The 21,466-nt window shown below is 42.6% G+C and overlaps 1 protein-coding gene across 2 annotated transcripts in view; it reads right to left on the reverse strand.

Annotated features, from left to right (window-relative positions):
* The window catches only part of dlg2 (discs, large homolog 2), a 173,044-nt gene that overhangs the window by 25,348 nt on the left and 126,230 nt on the right, over positions 1-21,466 (reverse strand). Inside the window, exons 6-15 of one of the 2 annotated variants that reach the window (XM_083778062.1) lie at positions 21,042-21,166; positions 20,193-20,362; positions 19,211-19,347; positions 17,926-18,070; positions 17,080-17,245; positions 12,334-12,393; positions 11,056-11,214; positions 7,728-7,884; positions 4,918-5,020; positions 3,271-3,315 (exon numbers count right to left, since the gene is read on the reverse strand). In XM_083778062.1, coding sequence (XP_083634188.1) covers positions 3,271-3,315; positions 4,918-5,020; positions 7,728-7,884; positions 11,056-11,214; positions 12,334-12,393; positions 17,080-17,245; positions 17,926-18,070; positions 19,211-19,347; positions 20,193-20,362; positions 21,042-21,166 — 1,267 coding nt within the window. Of the gene's footprint in view, positions 1-626; positions 730-3,270; positions 3,316-4,917; positions 5,021-7,727; positions 7,885-11,055; positions 11,215-12,333; positions 12,394-17,079; positions 17,246-17,925; positions 18,071-19,210; positions 19,348-20,192; positions 20,363-21,041; positions 21,167-21,466 lie in introns of those variants that run through there. The other variant, XM_083778061.1, reaches the window with a different exon arrangement.

Raw genomic sequence — 21,466 nt, forward strand, 5'->3', positions numbered from 1 at the left:
TTGCATAGTCATTCTCATGTGTTAAGCCAACAGGAGGTACTGTACCAGTGGGCTCGTAAACAAAGAACATCTCATCACTGAATGGGTGAAGCCTACAGCATTACACTGATCATTTGGCCACGAAACCAAAGAGGATGTCAGGGGCTTGAAAGTAACTCTGTTTCGCTGTTGACAACTCTGCTTTCCTCAGGGCCGCAGCGCAGACTTCCTACTGTACGACAGTGAACTGACACACTGATACTGATAGGTTCAGGCATCGCTCGCTAAGCTGTCGCTTCTAGAACGTACCAAGCAACCAGTAAGGAGTCGTGACAGGTTTATGCGCGGATGTACTTTTAATATCGGCTAAAGGGAAGAATAATGAGATAACAATGAGAAAAAGAAGAAAATAAAACCACCGACATGTGCAATCATTCAATAACAATTGCTTTTATGAACTCACTGCCCTCTGAGACAAGCTGCTAGAACAACAATAAACTAGTTACTTTGAAACGAGAAATGATCTGAGTTGAAGTGACTTCCCACTCTCACAACAGCACAACACGTAAACGCAGGATAAAAAAAACAAATGCTTATGCTCTCCGTACATTTTTCCAACTTTATCTTTTGAAATTAGACTCACATACCTTTCTGCTTGTTCACTATACGTTCTTGTGTCTGTTCCCTACAGATGCCGTCGGTCTCTGTGTCTCTGTCACAACACTATGGCTATACCGAGTGCAATGCTAAGTAGTGACAGAAAAATGCCTCTCTCTCCTCTGGCTGACCAAAGGAACCACATGCATGGGAGGGGAGATGTGGGAATGAATGTGACAAACAGCTGAATTGTTTAGTAACCATTGGATGTTTGCCCCATCAATCTAGCATGTGATGATGCACAATCAAATTGGAAGATTTGTCCAATCGCATAGACGAACTGCAGCCGATAATACGTATTTTCAGTCAGTTTATCATTTATGTATTTGTCACAGTTATGTAGTAACTGTGACATTTAGAAATACAACCTTATGAAAACAGAAAAATTACTCCCAGTCATTTTTACTGACATAAAATAATTCAAGCGACAAGCGATAGCTTTGGAAAACTGACTGCATTGGCAGCTATGCTTCCCTTAAAAACAGTGGTGCTGTTAAGGGATTTCTTTCTCTTTTTTGTCTTGTTTATTTTTTCTTTCATTTTGTTTCATAAAAAAAGTATTTCATATCATAATGTTTGTAATAATTTATAATCTGTTCAATAAAAACATATTTGACAAAAAAACAAAACAGTGGTGCTATGGTACAAGTACCTACTCGAGGTGCTACTAAAAAAGTGTTCTAAAAGACATTAACCACTTGAATCCTAACATCCCTATTCTTGGGGGAACATTCATGTAGATTGGCTATTTTCGACAACAAGATTTGTTGTAGAGGGAGAAAAAAGAGCAGATCATGTACAGAGCCATGAGCCGACCCTGTTGCCGTGACGTTTACCAATTATAGAGGGTAGAGAGGAGGGTCTTTATAAAACAAACATAGCTATTGTTGTCTCCGGGGTTCTCCGGGAAGATTTCAGGAAACTTAGCGTGAACTCATCAGGAACATGTGTGTAGAGCCAAAGTACCACAATGAAAGAGATAAATCAATTCCTAACCTAAAGATTCTCCCAGAAAATAAATTGAAATAAATCTGCACGAATCCAAGATCCTTGCTACTGTCCCTTAGCATATTCCCAGACAGACTCTCTTATCCGTTGGACTGTTAGCTTTATACATAGTCTGTACACCATTTTAGGTTACAGTTGGACTTACAGTACATATATAATTCCCTTTAGTTGAGACATACTATTTTCCTGACTGCAAAGATAACATTGGTTTTGTGTTGCGTAGACACAGAGCGGCTAGCCTGTGTGTGTTTGTGTGTGTGTGTGTGTGTGTGTGTGTGTGTGTGTGTGTGTGTGTGTGTGTGTGTGAGTGTGTGTGTGTGTATGTGTATTTTAGTAATCTCCTGTTGATTACAGTACTGCCTTGTTCTGTTCAGAACAAGCGATCACATTGGCCTAGATTGATGACAAGTAATAAATAGATACCATGGGATCATATGATCCCATGATATGATTAATTTAGAATTGCTAGAGTGGTTTGTTTATACGCCACAGCTGAGATATTTTAATGGCTTACAAAGTACGAGAGCATAGGCTGAGATTTCACAGACCACCATTTTTTGTTATACTGTATATAGGCTGTTTGCCAGGCAAACAGCAGGATTGGGATTCCTCTACGTCAGGGTGGCAGCGGGGGCAGTCTCTTGTGCAGGGTTTGATTAGGTCTAGCTTTATTATCTTTATTAACTGATTTATGATTTATTTTGTTTAAAAGGGAATGTTTTGCTATTTGTTTTTCCATCGTAATGTGTCAGATATCTCCTTGAGTCTCTGGACTGCTCTAGGAGGATGTTATAAGCAGAATTATATTGTGTGTGGACAATTCACTGTCGTTTGTGCCATGGCCCGTGAGTACATTCACACAGAACGTACACTGTTCTGAGCTTCTGCACCACGATTATAAGGCTGTATTAATGACGCATCAACTATAATGAATAGTTTTGATGCGAAATATCAGCCAGTGAGAATTTCACATTTCCGTATCGCTTATGCGCCCCACGGTGTGTAAAAGTGACATCAAGTGACATCCTGATAACACAATAGCGTCAATTCTATATTCGTTCCCATCCAAAAACAAAACAGAAAACAGGCTGAATGTGACACATTTAAAAAAAAGGAAGCAAGGCAGGGCATATTAACCACATGAACCCTAGAGGCCCTATTCTGGGCATGTTAGAATAGACGAACATTTGGCAGAAATAGACAAACTTCAAGCTCACAATGCAATACGTTGTGAGCTTGTAGATCGGCTATTTTCGGGCCAAGAGATTTGGTGTCATGGGAAAAAAGGAGGGGACCATGTATAGACCCCTGGGGGACCCCGATCAACTAAACATAGGGTTTAAGTGGTTAAAGATTCAACTGCAGTGTGCATTCAACTGAGAGGACATGTAACATGAGGGGAAGTGAGGAGGGCTATAAGAGAGAGGGTGTGTGGTGATTAAATATTAGGGGTAGGTTGGTCAAGGCGAGAGTCAGGGGTGCGTCAATGGGTTGTTACAATGTCCAGAGGACAGGGGGTGAGTAGACTGTCTGCGATTGCATTCACTCAGTGACTCCCTCAGCCAACCCCTTTTAGTGAATGATGCTAATGCTCAGAACAGCCACACTGGTGCCAATGGCACGAACCTGGTGCTGGAGACAGGGCCCGGCGCGGTGAGCATTGAGCAAGTTCTGATGGGTATAAGAAAAGAGAGCAGTTAGTTAGTGCTACTTGATCATGGAGACCGGCTGTCATCTCAGAGTGAAGTGTTGGACTTTGGACAAGCGAGCTCTGGGGTTGAATGGGACTCTGGCGTCCAAAGTTACAGTAAGTCTGGCGTCCAAAGTTAAGGGTCTGCATTGATCACAGAGTGACTGTGTTGAGTTAGATTGTGTTGAGGGGCAGAACTTATCTAAAACAAGATTCCACAGTCCACACCAGTTTCAGTCCGCGACACCCGCTCGCAGCTACAGTATGTATCTGTCAGGCTTTAGGACCATGATTCATTGTTCCTGCTAATGCTGCTGCTAATTACAAGTGGCATGACAACAATCAAGGCTGTCTTGTCCAATACAAGCAACTATAGTGCTGCGTTGTCTGCCATGGTTCGTGTTTGTTAGCCTGAAGATGTCCAAGAATTATAAGCATTTATGTGCGCATGTTAAAGAAGAAATAAACTACCAATCATATGACTGGCCAACAAACAGGGATAGGTACATTTTACAGAAATAAAAGTCAGAATGATGAAATTATGATATATTGTGATATATTGCCCTAGGATCATCTCCCATAATGCACCACTCACTTTCTTTTTCAAATGAGATGTGATTTCAAGGTGGATGTCAGTTTAAATATAATGTAACTATGTTGTAAATATGGACACTATCTGGGTTATAAAACATATAACCCGGTTTAACAGAGGTCTCGGTATACTTGTACTCATCAGTTGACATATTTGCATGGTTGAACACAAACATGAAGTGAAGTATGCACAGGTCAGCTGCATGTACATTCATATAATGATTTACTATATAAAGATGTGATATGTAGTGAGCTTGTAGATTGGCTATCTTTGCTATTCGCCATACAATGAAATAAATAGGGCTTAACATTGTTCGAAAGCCTTAGACATCTGTACCTTTTGTGTGGATACAGGTGAAAATACAAATGACACATTTTCACTGATGTTTTCAAAAGAAAAAAAGAAAGAAAAATTAAACTGGATCATTTCAACTCAACTGCATCACTGGTGTTTTTTTTTTTAATGTATTGTGACTGCTAACCTTTTCTGGAACCCAAGGAGCTGAACTCCAGAACAATGCATGAGTCTGTTCTACATGCTAAAAGTAGCTAGCTTGAGATGTACTGAAGATAGCATTAGTACACAAACCTTGGGATTTGAAGAGAGTGACTGAACATGATAATTGCCAGAGAAAAATAGTTTCCAATGGAAATGTATTTGTGGCATTATTGTTTTATTTATTCCAATGCCATTTAAGTTGAGTCATCAGTCCATGAGATATCATATCAATATTAAGTAATACTGTTAACTGAGTTAACGGTTCACAAATACTAAGACTGTTATTTAGATAGCTTGTTTAGACAAATGCTAGGTTTGAGGTCTACCTGATAACCCAGTTTCTTTGAAGCATAAAAAGGTTTTTATTTGCACTCTACTTGTGTGACACTATCATTTCTTGTTTAATGTTCATGCCATTTATTCTGATCGGAGCATCTACTAAATGCCATATTGTTATATTGGAATTTGAGATTTGGAGTTTGACTTGTTTTACCTTCTGGTCGGTACTGGGCAATGATGGAGACCATTTGGCCGGCTCCTTTCAGAGCAGCTGCAGCCTGTTCATGGGTGGCCCCTCGCAGGTCAATGCCATTTACCTGTTCAGACGAAAAGACAATTACAGAAGGTTATTTCATGCTTTGTTCAGGAGCACTGCTTTAGTGAACAGAAAGGCTAAAGTTAACCTTGCTCCCGCTGAGTGTGAAGGACATTTCGTCATTGAGTATTTCTTATGTTGGTAACATTTGGTGCGGCCTGTTGCTGGGAAGAATTAACCCCCGGGATAGCCAACAAGCATGTCACTACTCGTGGTCTGTTAGATATATCAAACAGTGAGAGAAATGAATGTGTACCCAAGAGAGCAAGCTATTCTTAGACTTCAGAACCAGGCCAGTGTTGAATGTAATCTGTCTGGTTCCATCAAGATACCGTGGAAGACTCAGTTACTGATAGAATAAAACTAACATGCTGACAGTGCCAGGTTTATTTAGCAATTGGCTGACCTCAGTAAACCATGACACTTTTATGAAATTTGACAGTCTAATTGTCTGTACAATCATGTGGCATTAGCATGGGTGGGCAGAAGGAGCACTTATTTCCTACCCAAATTAGATGCCAACGATGAACCTCTGCCCCAATTTATACCACAACGGCCTGTTATAGCGCCACCATGAGGCCTACTTTTGCAAAACACATTTCTTTATATTACCCGTACACATTTTATCGCAACTCGGTATACGGTTAAGATTGCCTTCCAAAGTTCTGCAGATTTGTCCATTTTGAACAAAATGTCTCAAATCATGAACACTGTACTGTGCGATTTCCGTGAAATTATGGACACACATTACCACTAGGCAGGGGAAGAAATGCCACATAAAAAAAGCGGACTCATGGTGGCGCTATAACAGGCCAATTCATGTTCTTACATATAATTGCACCGATCTGTGTACAACTTTGCATGCTCACTCCCTAGAGGCCAAGACAAAACCTTTGCCCTGCCTTTTCCACATCTGCCTAGCCACGATGAGGCCAATTTCTGCAGAACTTACTGTAAATCGCTCGGGAATAAGAGTGTCTGTTAAATGCCTAAATTGTAAATTGACAATTATCCTGGTTATTATTATTATTGTCTCCACCAGCCGAAGGCATGGGAAGAGTATGTTTTGTACTCCGTCCGTCTGTCCGCCCGCCCGTCTATGTACAGCTAATCTCCGGCACCGTTAACCCGGTCGATACCAAACCTTCCACACACACTCCCTGGATGCCAACGATGAACCTCTGCCCCAAATTTTCCACCAGGACGCCAACTTTTGTAAAACACATTTTTTTATATTACTCCTCCAGATTCTCTCCAAAAATCCAAGATATCGTTACACAGTATCTCTATAGTCATGTGCTCAAGAACGATCTGTCCGATATTTCATATTACATCCTAATGGAATATGAAATATGAATAACATTGACTTTCAAAGTTTGCAGGATTGGCCCGTTTGAACAAAAAGCCTCAAATCTTTCACGCACTTTCCTACTAGGCTGAGGAATATATCCCATCCTTTTCACATTGGACAGTTATAGTGCATCAACAGGTGGATATTTGCAAAACACATTTTTGGAACAAAATGGGTGGCAACGGGGGCAGTGTCTTGAGTATACAGGGTTTGATGATGGCCAAGGTAGGGCCGGGCCTTAATTTCCGGGGATGTTGAGAACTCTAGTTTTCGCCGGCTACCGGGCGCGGCTGCACTAATAACTTTGGGCGGGCCCGTCTAGAGTTTGAATGGATAGTTGTCCATCGGGAGACATCGAAGAGGAAGGAGGGGTGGGGAAGGATCAACATATGGAATGTCAGAACAGGTCAGCTCCATATATGGAGATCTAAGGGTTTGAGGTCAGATCTAGAGTTGCTGGCCGGCTCCATATATGCAGATCTAGGTGATGATCCAGTCTTCTCCATTGGCTATCCAGGGTTTGATGAGTTCAGTGTCGTGATCTTCATATATGGAGACGGCCATATATGGAGCGTGTCACGAGGCATGATGGACTGACATCATATATGGTGGCGTGACGTATCATGAGGCGTGATGTTGCGAGGCGTGATGGACTGATAACCATATATGGAGGCGTGACTGGCAGATCAACGGGCGGGTTTTGCAGGTTTTCATAGTAATCTGCGACCTACAGTCGCAATAACAGGAAACATCACACCCATGTGAAGCGAGGGCGCTCTTATCATCATACGTCATCATACATTATCATCTCATATCTTCTTCCTCTGTTCCCGTCTGCCTCTCTCCCACTGATCGAACACCGGTCTGACGGCACACACACAACCGAAACCGTGACCTAACAACACTGATTGATGCTAATGTTGGGGATCTCCATTTTATGGGCATGTGATGTCAGAAAAAACACATGGCCTTGCTTAACAACGCAGATTTGAACTGACGTCCACATTTGGGCACAGTCCACCCCACCAGCCACAGACACACAACTTTAACTTTATATATACTGCTGTATATCATTGAATCTATGATTCATAAGAAATACTACAACTAAGGTAAGTGGCAAAATGTGTGTACACTAACCCAGTGGTTCTCAAAGTGGGGACCCCCAGGAGTTCCCAGCCAAATGTAACAAACAACTGTCCACAAGCTCAATCTTTTTTTTAATATATTTCTGAAACATTTTAACAACACAAATCTTGTACACTTTGTGTTGTTAACATGTTTCAGAAATATAAAAAAATAAGGTTCCTGGCATATTCTCAGATGGGAGGGGTACACGGTGGTGAGCAAAGCTACTAACCGATAAGATCTGGTCCCCTCGCCGCAGCTCTCCGCTCAGGTCGGCAGGACCCCCGGCCAGGATGAAGGACACGAAGATTCCCTCGCCGTCCTCGCCGCCCACGATGTTGAAGCCCAGACCTGTGGAGCCTTTGTGGAGCATCATCTTCCTGGGTTCCCTGTACACAGAGTTCAGATAGCACGTCAGCTCGGGGGGCTCTGTGGGTCTCAGCATCTTTCACCAACAGTGGTGGACGAGGCTGTGTGTAGAACGAGGTGTTGCAGCCAACAGTACTGGCGTGTGTGAGTGTATGTGCCGCCGCGGACACAAGCCTTCTCTGTCGCTCAGTGCAAGGCGGAGCACAAAGGCGGTCGGAGCCCACAGGGGGAACGGTGCTCTACTTTAGGACCACTTGTCCCAATTCTGATGGAAAAGGAACCTCGTCACACTCTCTCACACACACATCCATACACGTGCTCTTTCTCTGGCACTTCTTCTGCTGCTTGCACACAAACTCACACAGAGACTGGGGTACAACAAGATGCATACACAGTCAGCTACGCACCAACACAAATACAATGCAGCATTTGGCTCACTCAAGTATTGCAGGCTTTATGAATCTGAGGCAGATTCACACGAGTACAGCACCAGCATAGCAGAAATATAACTGCCCCCCCCCCCCCCCCCCAGATCATGTCAGATAAAATTGGTCAAATATCCCAGGCAGGTTACAAAGGATTAATAATGTGGACTTGATTTGAAGACCTAAAAGTGCATTTACAGACAAAACAACAACAACAAGCAGGCTACATTTTGACCACCATGACCTTCATCATGATGAAGACCTGCTAAGGTCGAGGCTTGGCTGCTTGGTTCTTGTTGCTGGCATTGTCTTTCACTGAAAACTGTGCTCAGAGAGCTCAGACAATCTTTTCTCGTCATAAATGTTATTCTGCCATCTGCTGGTGAATGTATGAACTACTCCACAGCCAAGCTCAACTATTTCCATCCATAATGTGTTGGAAGCAACTTCCACTGACCCGATTTAGATTTTTGCATCTCATCTAGTTTTCTTTTAAATGCTTTCATTCTAACGTGCCGAGAGACTAAGCGAGCATACTGATCAGTATCCATCCATTAGCTCATATGTAGTCATCTGCTTTATGCCTTGTTACATCACAGGACGCAAAATCATAAATGTCCACAGCAGGGAGATACAGGCCTCTTCAAACCATAAAAGGAAGCTGTAAAAATCACATTTACTATATTGGACAAAATAGGGGTTCAAAGTCAATAGTCACTTCTAGTGATATCTACTATAATCCTGCTCCACAAACCACACAGAGTGCCCAGCTCTCAACATAATAAATGTAACACAAAATGCAAAATGCCATGATCCACAAAACGTCCCTTCAACATGTTAATACTTAGAGCGGCAAACACCAGAGAGCCAGACTACTGTCACTACTGCCTGACATAAACCATCCTACCCATGAAATACATCCACATTGTGGTTACGTTCACATCCTATGAATGTAACAACAATTCCAATTAAAGCAAGTAAGTCGCCATGCCTAGTATTTTTTATTTAAGATTCCTATACAAATTATTAACTTGTTTATTCCTGTTGTACAACATCAGATCTTCATATCCTTTTGGATAACAAAGGCAGTATAGGTAGGATAGCTGCCTGCTTACCCCTATCTGTTTGAGGGAATGACAACACAAATATAATTAATAAATAAGCAGCATACAGTAGGCTTAAATTGACTAGAGCACTCATTTTGACACATTCATTTTTGGCAAAAAAAAACCTCCTCAGAAAATACATTTTGCATGTTAAAAGGATGCTTATAGCAATTTTGACACTTCATCAAATCTTTAACTCTGATAGGCTGCATAGTCAGAAAGTCTCAGCCATAAGCAGTCTTGCAGCTGTCGATATGTCGTGCTCCATTGATGATATCTCTGGCCGCCTACAGTCCCTCAGCACTCATTCATGTTATATGGGCTTCATCCTCGGATAACTCATCAGGTTTTTATATTCTCTTCTCACTTGAGACTTGTGAAAGCTAAGTACTGTACAGTGCTGGGCTACAGCGCAGTGATAAAAGGGGGAGAACGATACCAGTCAAACCAAGTGGTTGGACAAGAAGGGGTGCATACGTTTGTTAGATATACTAACAGTCCGACAGACATTAGGTCGACATAAGCTGCCAGTTACAACTAACCCGTGCTGTGGGTTAAAACTCAACCGTGGCTCCCGACATGCGCGGCAGGTTGTAACTAACCCGTTGCAGGTTAAAACTAACCCATGGTTTACTGTGAGGTTAGGTATAGGGTTGGGTTTTGGGTTTAGATAGGGTGTCGGACTCATGACTGTAGGACTGTTAGTGGGAGGAACAGACATCACACACATTCACCCAGTCACGGTAACTGATAAATAAGTATTACATGAATATAAGTACTCGACATGAGTACATACTGTAGATGTGAACAGAGGGGGTTGGGTAAGGCATTATAGGTAAGGATTTAAAACAAACACAGGTTATTCAATTGCGATGGCAAACTACAGATGAAGCCTGATGTAATGGTCCGGTTATAGTCTGGTTGTTATTGGGCATGCAGCATGCAAACATGGATCAATGAGTGACTGCATAACCTCTGTGCGAGGCATATCATGTCTCTCTCATGACATCACTTTGTTTGCCAAGTAAATACAGTATGCCATGAACCACCTGCCTTGACAGTGTGAGTCACACAAAGTGGGCAAAAGATAAGTGAGGGGGAGCTAATGGGCCTGAGAGACTGTGATGGAGGGAGACTGCTAGAGGTGCGGTGGCTTAGAGCAGTGGTTCTCAAACCTCTTCATGTCAAGGACACCAAATTAATATGTATTCCACTGCACTGTATTCCATTGCATTTGAAGAGCTTCTATGCCAGGGAGGACTCCCCGCCCCCCTCCCCCCATACAAGATTTGTGTTGTGAGCTTGGAGATCAGCTACATTCAATAGCTGATGTATATGAGGTTAAAGTGATTATGTGTTAACAACACATTTGGCTGGGGTCCCTTGGAATCCCTTCAAGGATCCCTGGGGGTCCCCTGGGGGTCCCCGCCGGAGCCCGCTTTGAGAACCAATGGCTCAGGAGAAACAGACGTCAGGGAACCAAGAAAGGACGGAGTGGAATGTGACCACATTCACGCAGCAAAATGGCCGCTGTGTGAATGAATGATGAAGGAAGAAGGGTAAAAAAGGACATGCAATGTCATGCACATACTGTAGTCAGGTAGGTAGGTGGAGGACGATGAGGAGGAGGAGGTGGTGATGGTGGTGGTGGGAAGTATACCTGGTGACGTCCGTGTCAGGGAACAGGCCTAAGTGATAGGTTGGGAGGGGGACGGAGTGAAGGAGGGGGCTTTTGTCACACTCCACTGGGGAATAGTGTCTGGGGGAGGGTGCTCGGTCACATAGCTTGTTCACAGTGCTGTAAACTGGCTCAGGAGGCCTATAAGGGACGCGAGAGAGAGAGAGAGAGAGAGAGAGAGAGAGAGAGAGAGAGAGAGAGAGAGAGAGAGAGAGAGCGCACAGAGATTAGCACACACAGGAGGAGGAGGGAGAGATGGAAATAACCTCTGACAGCAAGACAGAAAAATAAATGAAGAAAAAGGGATGGTAAGAGAGGGGAAGGAAAGATGTCTGATGCCTGTAAGGAATGTAATGTAATATAATATAAAATGTTTGTCCACTGAAGATGAGTTAAAGATTTGTGGTTTGGATGGGGATCCATGGGTGTAGAAAGTGTTGAGGGGAGAGAATGAGGTGCGTGCTTTTAGTGCTTTATAATGTGATGGTGAGTCAGCAGAGCAGTGACAAGTAGTTCCGAGAAGATACAGGACAATTAAGAAACAGTGAAGGACGGACAGAGGGAAAGAAGGTTAGGCTGCTACGGTAAATATTCACATTTCTCCAGTTCTACCACAAGCACGGACAGTAGAGACAAATACTGTGTTTGCGTCATCATGAGCATTAGGGACTTTCTATTCTCCTCTTATCATGCTCCATTAACTATACTGCGATACGTGGTCATTCCTCTGCAAACTCACAATGCAGAAATGATCTTCTATAACATGTCCAAAATAGTAATGCCAGGTTGAAAGTGGTCAAGAATAAAATTATATGATCTGTGGTAGCAAGGCCAAAGGTCAAAGAGAAATGTTCACATGAATATGTACAAAGTGAACAGTGATGTCTGTTCAGGCATAATATACAACACAAATCCAGACAAGACAAAAGACTCACTCAGCATTCACACTCATTCACACAGTTATTGAAATAACTTCCAGGGCAATGTGTATAATAATAATAATAATAATAATCATCAACCTAATCTTGTGTTGAATACTGTGAGTGTCCAAATTGGTTGCGTTTCTACAAGTTAAATTAACACAGTGTAGTAGATTGGGGTCCACAAATGGTTCAATTTGTACACTCTCAGAGTTACATAATGGTCCATAAGGGTCCGTTCGGACCCCTGGTGGGCCTCAGAAGGGCCAGATGTTGAGAAGCAGTGTGATATGGGAGGATGAGCATGCGAAGAGCGATATGACTGGTCAGGATGGCTCACCTCAACTGGAAGTGCTGGGAATCAAACCTGTGACCCTCTCCGTCGTCTAGTGAGGGATTTCTAATTGGAGGTACAGTAGATGGCAAAAGTTAACAGCTTTCGATACAGTTCCTCATCATCAATAACTAGGGGTGAAACGATACAAACGATACGATATATATCACGAATCGATACATGGTTGACGATACAATACATACTGCATATGATACAATCGATAGATACAATCGATTAGTTGCATTGCAAAACGATTCGATACAAAGTCAAACGATACGATATGTTGCTGTTTACATTTCGATATACACTTGAAATTAAAATAGATTTTTCGATGCAGTTTCTATATTGTTACACCCCTATTAGTCTCGCGTTACCAGACTGTTGCCTCCGCAATTTCCAGAAGTGGGGCTTCCTCGCCCACTTCCGTTTTGTCTTTACAGTCGCCTACATTTATCCTAATATAAATATAAATCATCTAAGCATATATAGCTTGTTGCTTAGCAGAAAAGGAAAATAAATAAAATATATTTATATATATATATATATAATAATTTAAAATATATTTTCGTGAATGGAAATGGCAGCTTCCTTACTCAGCTCATGGGGGCTATAGTTCCAGACTCTATAGCATTCGGAGATTGTGGAATAGTTGTCTGGCTTAGTTTTTTTTAGCGATACTAAAGTGCATGCTTTAGTATCGCTATTTGAGTTTCAGCAGCCGTTTCTTTTTATCGTTTCTTTTTTTTGAGGCACTGATCAAGAATCACAATGAAAGAAATACAGAAATAATGCATTTAGACAGATAGAGGCATGCATTTTCTGTGAGACACTTGGAAGCATGCTTACAGAGAACAAACATCACACGGTGGGGGACTTTAACTGACAACAGATATTACGACACATCCTCTAATACACTGAACACTGAATATCAACCGTTTATAGAGTTAAATCATCGGAACCCGATGAGCTTAGGCATGCAGCAATTTATCGGCCACACATCTGTATCGGCCAATATTTGCCTTTATCAGTCAACATCTGTATTGTTTTTTTATTTGTAATTTTTTGCTGGTTATGAGAGTTTTTACTCTATAGTGTTTGTGATATGAAATGTAAGCTTACCATAAAATCACAGTAAATATTATCATTAACTAAGTCCAGTCACTTTCAGTTCAGATTTCATGTTACTTGCATCAAAGCAATTTTGTGGTGTCTCTCTGCAGATTCTGAACAGTTATTTCTTATAATGAAGATTTATTTGTTTCTCTGGCACAAAAGGGGGAAATAATAACACCAAAAAGCTAAATAAACTAATATCTGTATCAGTATCGGCTATCGGCTAAATTGTTATTTTAGACAACGGTGTCGGCCAAGAATTTCCATATCGGTGCATCCCTAGCTTATATGTGCTGTATGCAAAGATTAATCTGGCACAAATGAGCGTTGACTCAACGTGCTATGGTGGTTGCGTGTTAGCTTTTCGGAGCGTGAACTGCTGTGAATCCAGCTGTGTTAATTGGAGCATGCACGTTGTAGAGATGACTTCTTCTGTGGTATTCCTACTCAGTCACGTTGGTGTCCAAAAGTCTACAATCCGTCCTATCTCACCTTCGGTCTTCCTATGAATCAGTACAAGCTCCACGCTTTTATGATCACATGGAATTAGGCATTCATCGTTATCAATCACAGCTACTGTGTCTTACTGTCTCGCTGTACACTCAATATATGCAATGCATTATGCATCACACTACTAGTGTGAATGTGAACTATATTGACAGGACAGCAAGCTCACGAGCACTATTAATGACATACCGAACAGGTCTCTATACTGTATACAATTTCAAGGACCCCCATAACTCTCAGAGTTACAGATCTGGAGGGTCCTTTTGGGACCCTTGCGCATGAACGCGCGCTCTCTCTCTCTCTCTCTCTCTCTCTCTCTCTGCCATGTGTTTGCACCCATTTCAGACAAGGCACACTTCTTATCACAGCACGTCCCCCCACTGGCTGTCTCCGGCAGCAGGCAGCAGCATGTTGACATAAAGCTCTCTGTGAGCATTAACAATTCCCAACTGCACCAGGCCACACATCACGTTGCCTGGGTTCCCACTATTCATTTTTATCTCCGCCAGCCTGGAGCGGCCGGTGCCAGGGATCATGTTTTCGCCCCTGTCCATCCATGTGTCTGTCTGTCCTTGTGATAGTAGTTGCACCTCTAATCAAGAACCAGCTTGATTTTCAGAATAACGTGCACATTGCAAAGGAACAGACTATAGTAGTAGACCAAGAGGAATAATCCAAAACATCACCGGTTCATGGTGTACATGTAGTGGACCACAGTGACCTGCACTACGAGTGGCACACTTCAGGTCAGACTGATAATCTGAAAGGCTATTAGGCAGCTACCGTACCTCCACTAAGAGGAAGTGGTAAACCTCTTAACCTCAAAAGAATGGAGGACTAATCTTTCTCTGAATAAAGCACACACCCATAGGCCTACATAGAGGTCCATCTTCTGTTCATCACTGCCATGTTATTTCACCACCCTTAAGTGCACAACATCTAGTCTAGTGTGATGCCGTTTCTGTCACACACTGCAAACCATTATGGCACAAAACAGGAACTCGGATACAGCTTCTTGACAGCCAATGTTTGTATCTCTTATATGAACTGCCTCAAAGGTCACCGCTGTCTAACAGACGTACAATCGGCTTGTAACTGAGATGGGCTGTACTTCTTAATGTAACCTACCTTACACCTGAGACCTGCCTGGATACACGACCAACCACGCGCTGCCAACACCTGATGACCTGCTCCATGGCCCTGGTATTACATGGACGCTCGCTCAGCTTTGTAGCAGATTGTTATGGGATTAGGTGAGAGAGAGGTTGAGCTGAGCTGGGGGGGAATACTTATGCAGCATTCTCAGCAAAACTGCATGGATACACGTTTGAACTGGACTCAAATATGAGAAATAACTTTGCTAATACAAACCCCAGTTTGCATTAGGCCACGGACCCCCATTTGATACCCCACTGTAAACATCTTCAGTGTTAATCTAACCCTGGCCTGAGGGTGTACAAATTGAACCAAATGAACCCGTAAGGTCAAATTCTTTGTACACTTTAGTTTGTACACTCTCAGGTCCGATGTAGGCGCACAGTCTAGAACGTAGGGTGCAAATTGCGTATCTAGTCGCAAAACCGGCGCCAAGGGGTTGTATTAAGCCTCTGACTTAGTCATGCATGCGTTTTGGGCATTACACTAATTAATTAAACCAATCAGTCTTTTCCCATTCCTTTTAAGAGCAGCTGCCCTTAAGCTTGGTATTTACATGACAAATTGACATGACAAGCAATGATATGCTCACTCTCAGCTGTTTTTAAACCACTTATTAAAACATGATTGAATTTGATGTTAACCTGTTGCGCTGTCCAAAATAGTAGGGAAATATCTGTCACTGTCACTACGTACCTGCTGATAAGGCCCACTAAAAGCTGGTCCAAATGCTTACACACGTCTGTGCGTAAGATACTGTAGCAATGCACCCAGTTTGCTCCAGACCACATTTCAGTTTAAGACCATCATGCCCTTGGTCGCTAAATAATAGATAATGTGAGTGCTGGCATGGGTGTAAAAATGAGAAATGTGTCAGTTGGAAAGTAATAATGACAGACAGAAGATAGGGCGCTCAAGAGTTACAGACTAGTAATGTTCCATTTGGTTCCTAACTAATTCAGCTGGGCACCCCTGGAAACCCTCAAGGACCCCTGTGGGTCCCCAGACAACACTTTGAGAACCAGTGATAGTTACTAATGAAACTGGAGAGGGAGAATGTCAGAGAGAAGGAGAAGGGTGCACAGTGCACCCAGCAATGATGAGGTGCTGCTGACCTTGGTAAATAAGTATACAATTAAAGAAAAGGCCACACTCTCATAGCAACGATGCAGGATGTATTGAATTCTAATGTTTTGACCCTTCCTCAGGGATTGAGACTGAGAAATTAATCCCTGATGTACACGAGTGTCAACTTCTCCTCAGAAAAAGGTATGTTTTGCTAAAGAGATACAGTATAATATCTATCACTAGTCCTAAAGGAGATGGGGTAGAAGTCAAGAAATCATGCAGTCTTCTCCAACCATAAAATCTCCATGAAGAAACCTTGCTGCTACCTTGCTGTTCTGCAGACTCGTTTTTTCCTACAAAACTGTGTTAATTTGCGTGATCAAAACCAGACTGTCTCTGTGGACAGAACTAAAAAACACAACTTTCCAAGCTTAGCGGATGGGCTAAATCAAAAGGGCATAAACCTCAATGTCTGGAGACAACAACAAAAAATATGGAGACCGGCACAACTGGACAATACAATAGAAATACAGGACTTTATCAGGCTTTGCCAGCAGTTTTAAAATTGAGTTTTACTGGGCACTGGTTTGTTGTGAAAATGTGATGCACGGGCAAGTCACTATACTTGATTTAGGCACCCATTGTAATCATTCTGTAAACTGCTTTAGGTCCCATGCTTTGAAAATCACTACATGCAAGACATTTATTGGTGGGGATGGAGGAACAGGTGACCCAAAAAACAGAGAGAAAATGAGACCATAATCCACAATCAGATTTTGATGTAGATTGTTTTGTCACAGAGACAAACGTTCATCAATAAATCAACTGGACAGGGGAGCACAGATGGGGTAGGGGGTGTTTAGACAAAACTGCTACCTGTGTTTCTCTGGTAGGAAGGGAGGTAATTACCGTAAGAAGGAAAAACCATCCAACCTGTTTACATCCTCTTCCCCCAGTAAGTGCTTAGGGAGGGGGGAGTAATTCCCAGGGGAGATCGGGGGAAGACCAGACTTGTACTCCAGAGTGCCGCTGTTGCCGACAGAAGAGATATGATTTTCCATTGCTGGATTGAACGCTGGAGAGGAAGGAGGGATGAAGACAGAGAAAACTATTGTCAAACGTGTGAGGGGACGCCTGTGTTTATTCCAATCAAACAGGGTCTCACCCAAAGTCAAATATAAGCCTCTGAACACTGAATGAAAATGAACGTGAACCATTTATAGATTTATAGATACATGCTCAGTCTGAAACAGCATCTATACATTCCAGCTGTTAACTGTGCCCCCCCCCCCCCCCCCCCCCTTGCAGGACATGTACAGCATATGGCTAATATGCATGTACTGTATATTAGCATACATATGTACAGAAGATATCGTCACTGCAGGACAACAAGCCTTGTTTGCCCAAAACTGTTAATTTTCAGCAAATGAAACATTGTTAATACTTTTGATTAAATGTTATAAATATTGGTTTCATATTTATAATACCCATAAACCTTGTCATTATAAGTGAACATTTTCAAAATTGTTAAAAATATTTCTAAAATAAATCAGATTGACGCGTTGTGAGATTGCTTTTGTGGAACAATTTCATACAAAAAAAATTAACAATTACGTACATACAGATTCTGCCCCTTTCTGCCTGACAACCACAGATATATTCTCCATGCATTGCTATCCCAAAGCTAAAAGCATTCTAAATAGGAGCCAAGCGGCTCCTATCTAACTCTTACAGAGGTGTAGGAGGAGGACTCACAGTGTGTGATATCAGGCGGCCCATAGGGATCTGATAAGTACACATTGGTGGGCTTCCCCACCTTCAGCGACACCACGTCCGACGTGTTCTTCAGCACGGCCACTGCCTCCTCGTGGCTCACCTCCTCCAGGGTGTAGTTGTTTACCTGTGTGCCACAGAGAGGAGAGGAGAGAGAGAGAGAGAGAGAGGGAGCGCGAGGAGTTATCGCTTATTATCTTTGTATTTCCAATGTTCTCCGCCTGTCAAGCCAGCATGGCGTCCCCCCTCTCTCTCTCTCTCCTCCCCTGCCTCCCTTTCTTCAGCAGACTAGATTATGACAGATGGTCTCCCGGAGAGAGGAGGAGGGTGGGAGGGTAATGGAATTAAGCGGTGGTTAAGCACGTAGAGGCCCCTCTTCAAGAGGGACGGTGCAATTACTGTGCACTACAGAGAGGCTGCATCATAGGAACACGAAGCCGCTGCTTTGTTCGTTTCATGTCAGGGAAATTGACATGCACAGGCAGGGTACGTGGGCTGGCATGACGTGAACTTGCAGGGGATATACAGTATTTTGTAACCTTGTAGTCCAATCTAATCCCTCTTTCAACGTCATGATACAATCCAATGAAGGGAATATGAAGGTAAAACCCTTTCCTGTGACATATCAATAGAAAGGTTTATTTAGAGCACTTTAAACAAACAGAGTACGGTGCTCGTTTAAAGAAGTGAGGCGCCCCTCACTTCACACAAGTGTGATTTTCTTTCTTTCTGGGTAGTTATTCTTCTGCCAGTCCAGGGGATATAAGGGGCTATAATGTTCAAAAGGTGTGGTTTCCCCGAGCATGGCATATGTTTTGAATAGTTTTCAGTGGGAGTGCCACATATTTACGCCATGTACTGTAGGAAACACCCGCAGTGCGACGAGGCATAGAGCATCTATTCTGCGCTTTACGCATAGCATTTTTATCTGGAACGTTTTCAACTTTTGGGCAGTTTGGAGGAGCGTCTTGCGTTTTCAGCTAGGAAAAAAATGCATTGGTGGATGATGAATAAATAAATGACATTAATGAATTAATGACAATAATGACATTTTACGAGGGTGTACTGGGTATGGGATAAATATCACACAGCATTTGTCATTGCCATCGTATTTGGTTTTATATCACGCAATTTGCTTGACGGAAGATTGTTCTGAGGATTGCGCTGCATAGGCAATTATGTCCTGGTAATATATCATACAGTAGATAATCTCATTCAAGGAATCTGTGTTGTGGACAGTGAAATGAGGCCCAGGACGACGCCTCACCATAATGAGCCTGTCTCCGACCTGAAGCCTGCAGTCCTTCTGCGCTGCCCCACCATCAATGATCTTGGTGACGTATATGCTGTTGTCTCCAGGGATGTGCTGATTTCCCACGCCACCAGCAATACTGAAGCCAAGCCCTGTGTGCATAGAAGATTAGCTGGTTACGTTGAGGACGTGTGTGTGTGTGTGTGTGTGTGTGTGTGTGTGTGTGTGTACTGTTGTGTGACTACAGCATGGGTCTTTTACAGAGGGAGGGTCCTCAGATCGAGCTACCACAGATCTACATTGAACCACTTGAACCCAAGCATCATACACAGAAAATAGCAAAGAGTGTAGAGGGAAGAAAGAGCAGACCAAGTATTGAGGGTTTAAGTGGTTTAAATTATTTACCAAAAACCATTATAACAACAATGACACCAGATAGATCCAAACTTTGGATGGCAGAAGATCCACCAAGGACAGCTCTCCAAAATTCCAATTTATAGAGGTTTGAAAATCCGAGGTAAATGCTGGTCGGACTTTTATGTCCAATAGCTGGATCAATGCCGCTGGATCAATGCCAAAAGCTGCCGTGGGGCTCAATCATTACATACACGGAGTATATGGGGGGGGGGGGGGGGAGCAGATAACGGGGGCAGATAACGTCCCATAGCTGGGAATATAACGAGTATATTTGTATGTGACGCAAATACAGTTGCTTTTTTAATATAAATTGATTAAGGTTCACAACTGTGACGGGGATGCAGTTTTTGGAATTGTAATATCTCAGATTCCTTTTTGGATCAAAACAAGCTTGATTTGCGCCTCATTTCTCTAAACTATATGATCGCCGGTTACAAAATGTATTTTTTGGGTGAATTAAATAACATTCGTGGGACCTGTTACATAGCGATTATTCACTTCCTGATTCTCAGTTTTGGAGTGAAACGGCATTCAAAATAATAGGGTCCCTAGTAAATAACATGCGAGTTACGTTTCCCACCTTTTGGTCCTTTGATGAGTTTGATCTCGATGACGGACTCCATCATGGGCATGCGGCGACGCACGTAGAGCCTGACGATGGAGCCCGCCACCTTGAGGGCCTCCACCGCCCTGCTGTGGGACACCTCAGACACGTCCGCATCGTTCACCCTCAGAATGCAGTCGTTCACTCTGGAAGGCAGGGGAGGGCGTACGGAGGAGAGGTGCAATGGTCACATAGTGTAAATGGTGAATCTATATAGCTGCTTTACATAGATTGTGAATAGCGCACCGAAGTCTGACGTCAATATCGCTAGAGGGCGTTAAGTCCACTGGTCCGTGTACTTTTTTATTTGTATTATAATAATCCCCATAGGATATCTTGGATATCCTCATATAAGAACTGTGTTCATCCTGGTGGTTTCAATGAAGAATCAACTGACTGCGAGAAAGCGCTAATGTTACTGCTGCTGAATTAGTTACCGGTATACGCATACCTTTTTCCGCAAACTAAATAAAAACTAAGCTATAATGACTAAAAGAATGGCTAAATATACTGACAATTTCGTCAGCAAATAAAAACTAGACTAAAATGTCATATTATGCTTGGTTGTGCTCAGGTGCTCTGAAAATAACAGATCTACAAGCACACAACGCGTCGTGCTGCGATGCTTGTTGATCGGCTATGTTCAGCATGCATGTAATCCAAGTGTAAAATAAGGCATTACGACTATAGACCAAAGGTAAAACTTTTCAGATGACTAAAATGTGACTAAAACTAAATGAAAATGTATTCAAAAGACGACAACTAAATCTAAAGACTGCTGTCAAAATCAACAGTGCCCTGTAGTGTATCTGGGACCTAACTGACCGCAGGCGTCCGTCTTCGGCTGCAGCTCCTCCGGGGATAATCTTGGTAATGAAGATGCCGGGATCGTCTCCGATGTGAGGGTTGTCCGTTCCTCCGGCGATGCTAAAGCCCAACCCTGAGTTACCCTGTGGCAGCCGGACAGGAGAGAGCAGTGACTCAACAAAGACCACTTATATCCAGTGGTGGAAAAAGTACTCAAATGTCTCACTTAAGTAAACGTGTCAATACTGCAATGTAGAACTACTCCGTTACAAGTAATTGTGAGCTTGTAGATTGGCTATTTTCAAATGGCCGAAATGTATAGGGCTGAAGTGATGAATGTATGTTTTGTAATAATAATCTAAATCTACAAAGTAACTAAAGTTTTCAAATAATTGTACTGGGTTAAATATTTGCAGCTGAAATGTAGTGGAGTTGAAGTAAAA

This window comes from Protomyctophum parallelum, assembly GCF_964188405.1.
Source record: "Protomyctophum parallelum genome assembly, chromosome: 1".
In the NCBI taxonomy this organism is placed as follows: domain Eukaryota; kingdom Metazoa; phylum Chordata; class Actinopteri; order Myctophiformes; family Myctophidae; genus Protomyctophum; species Protomyctophum parallelum.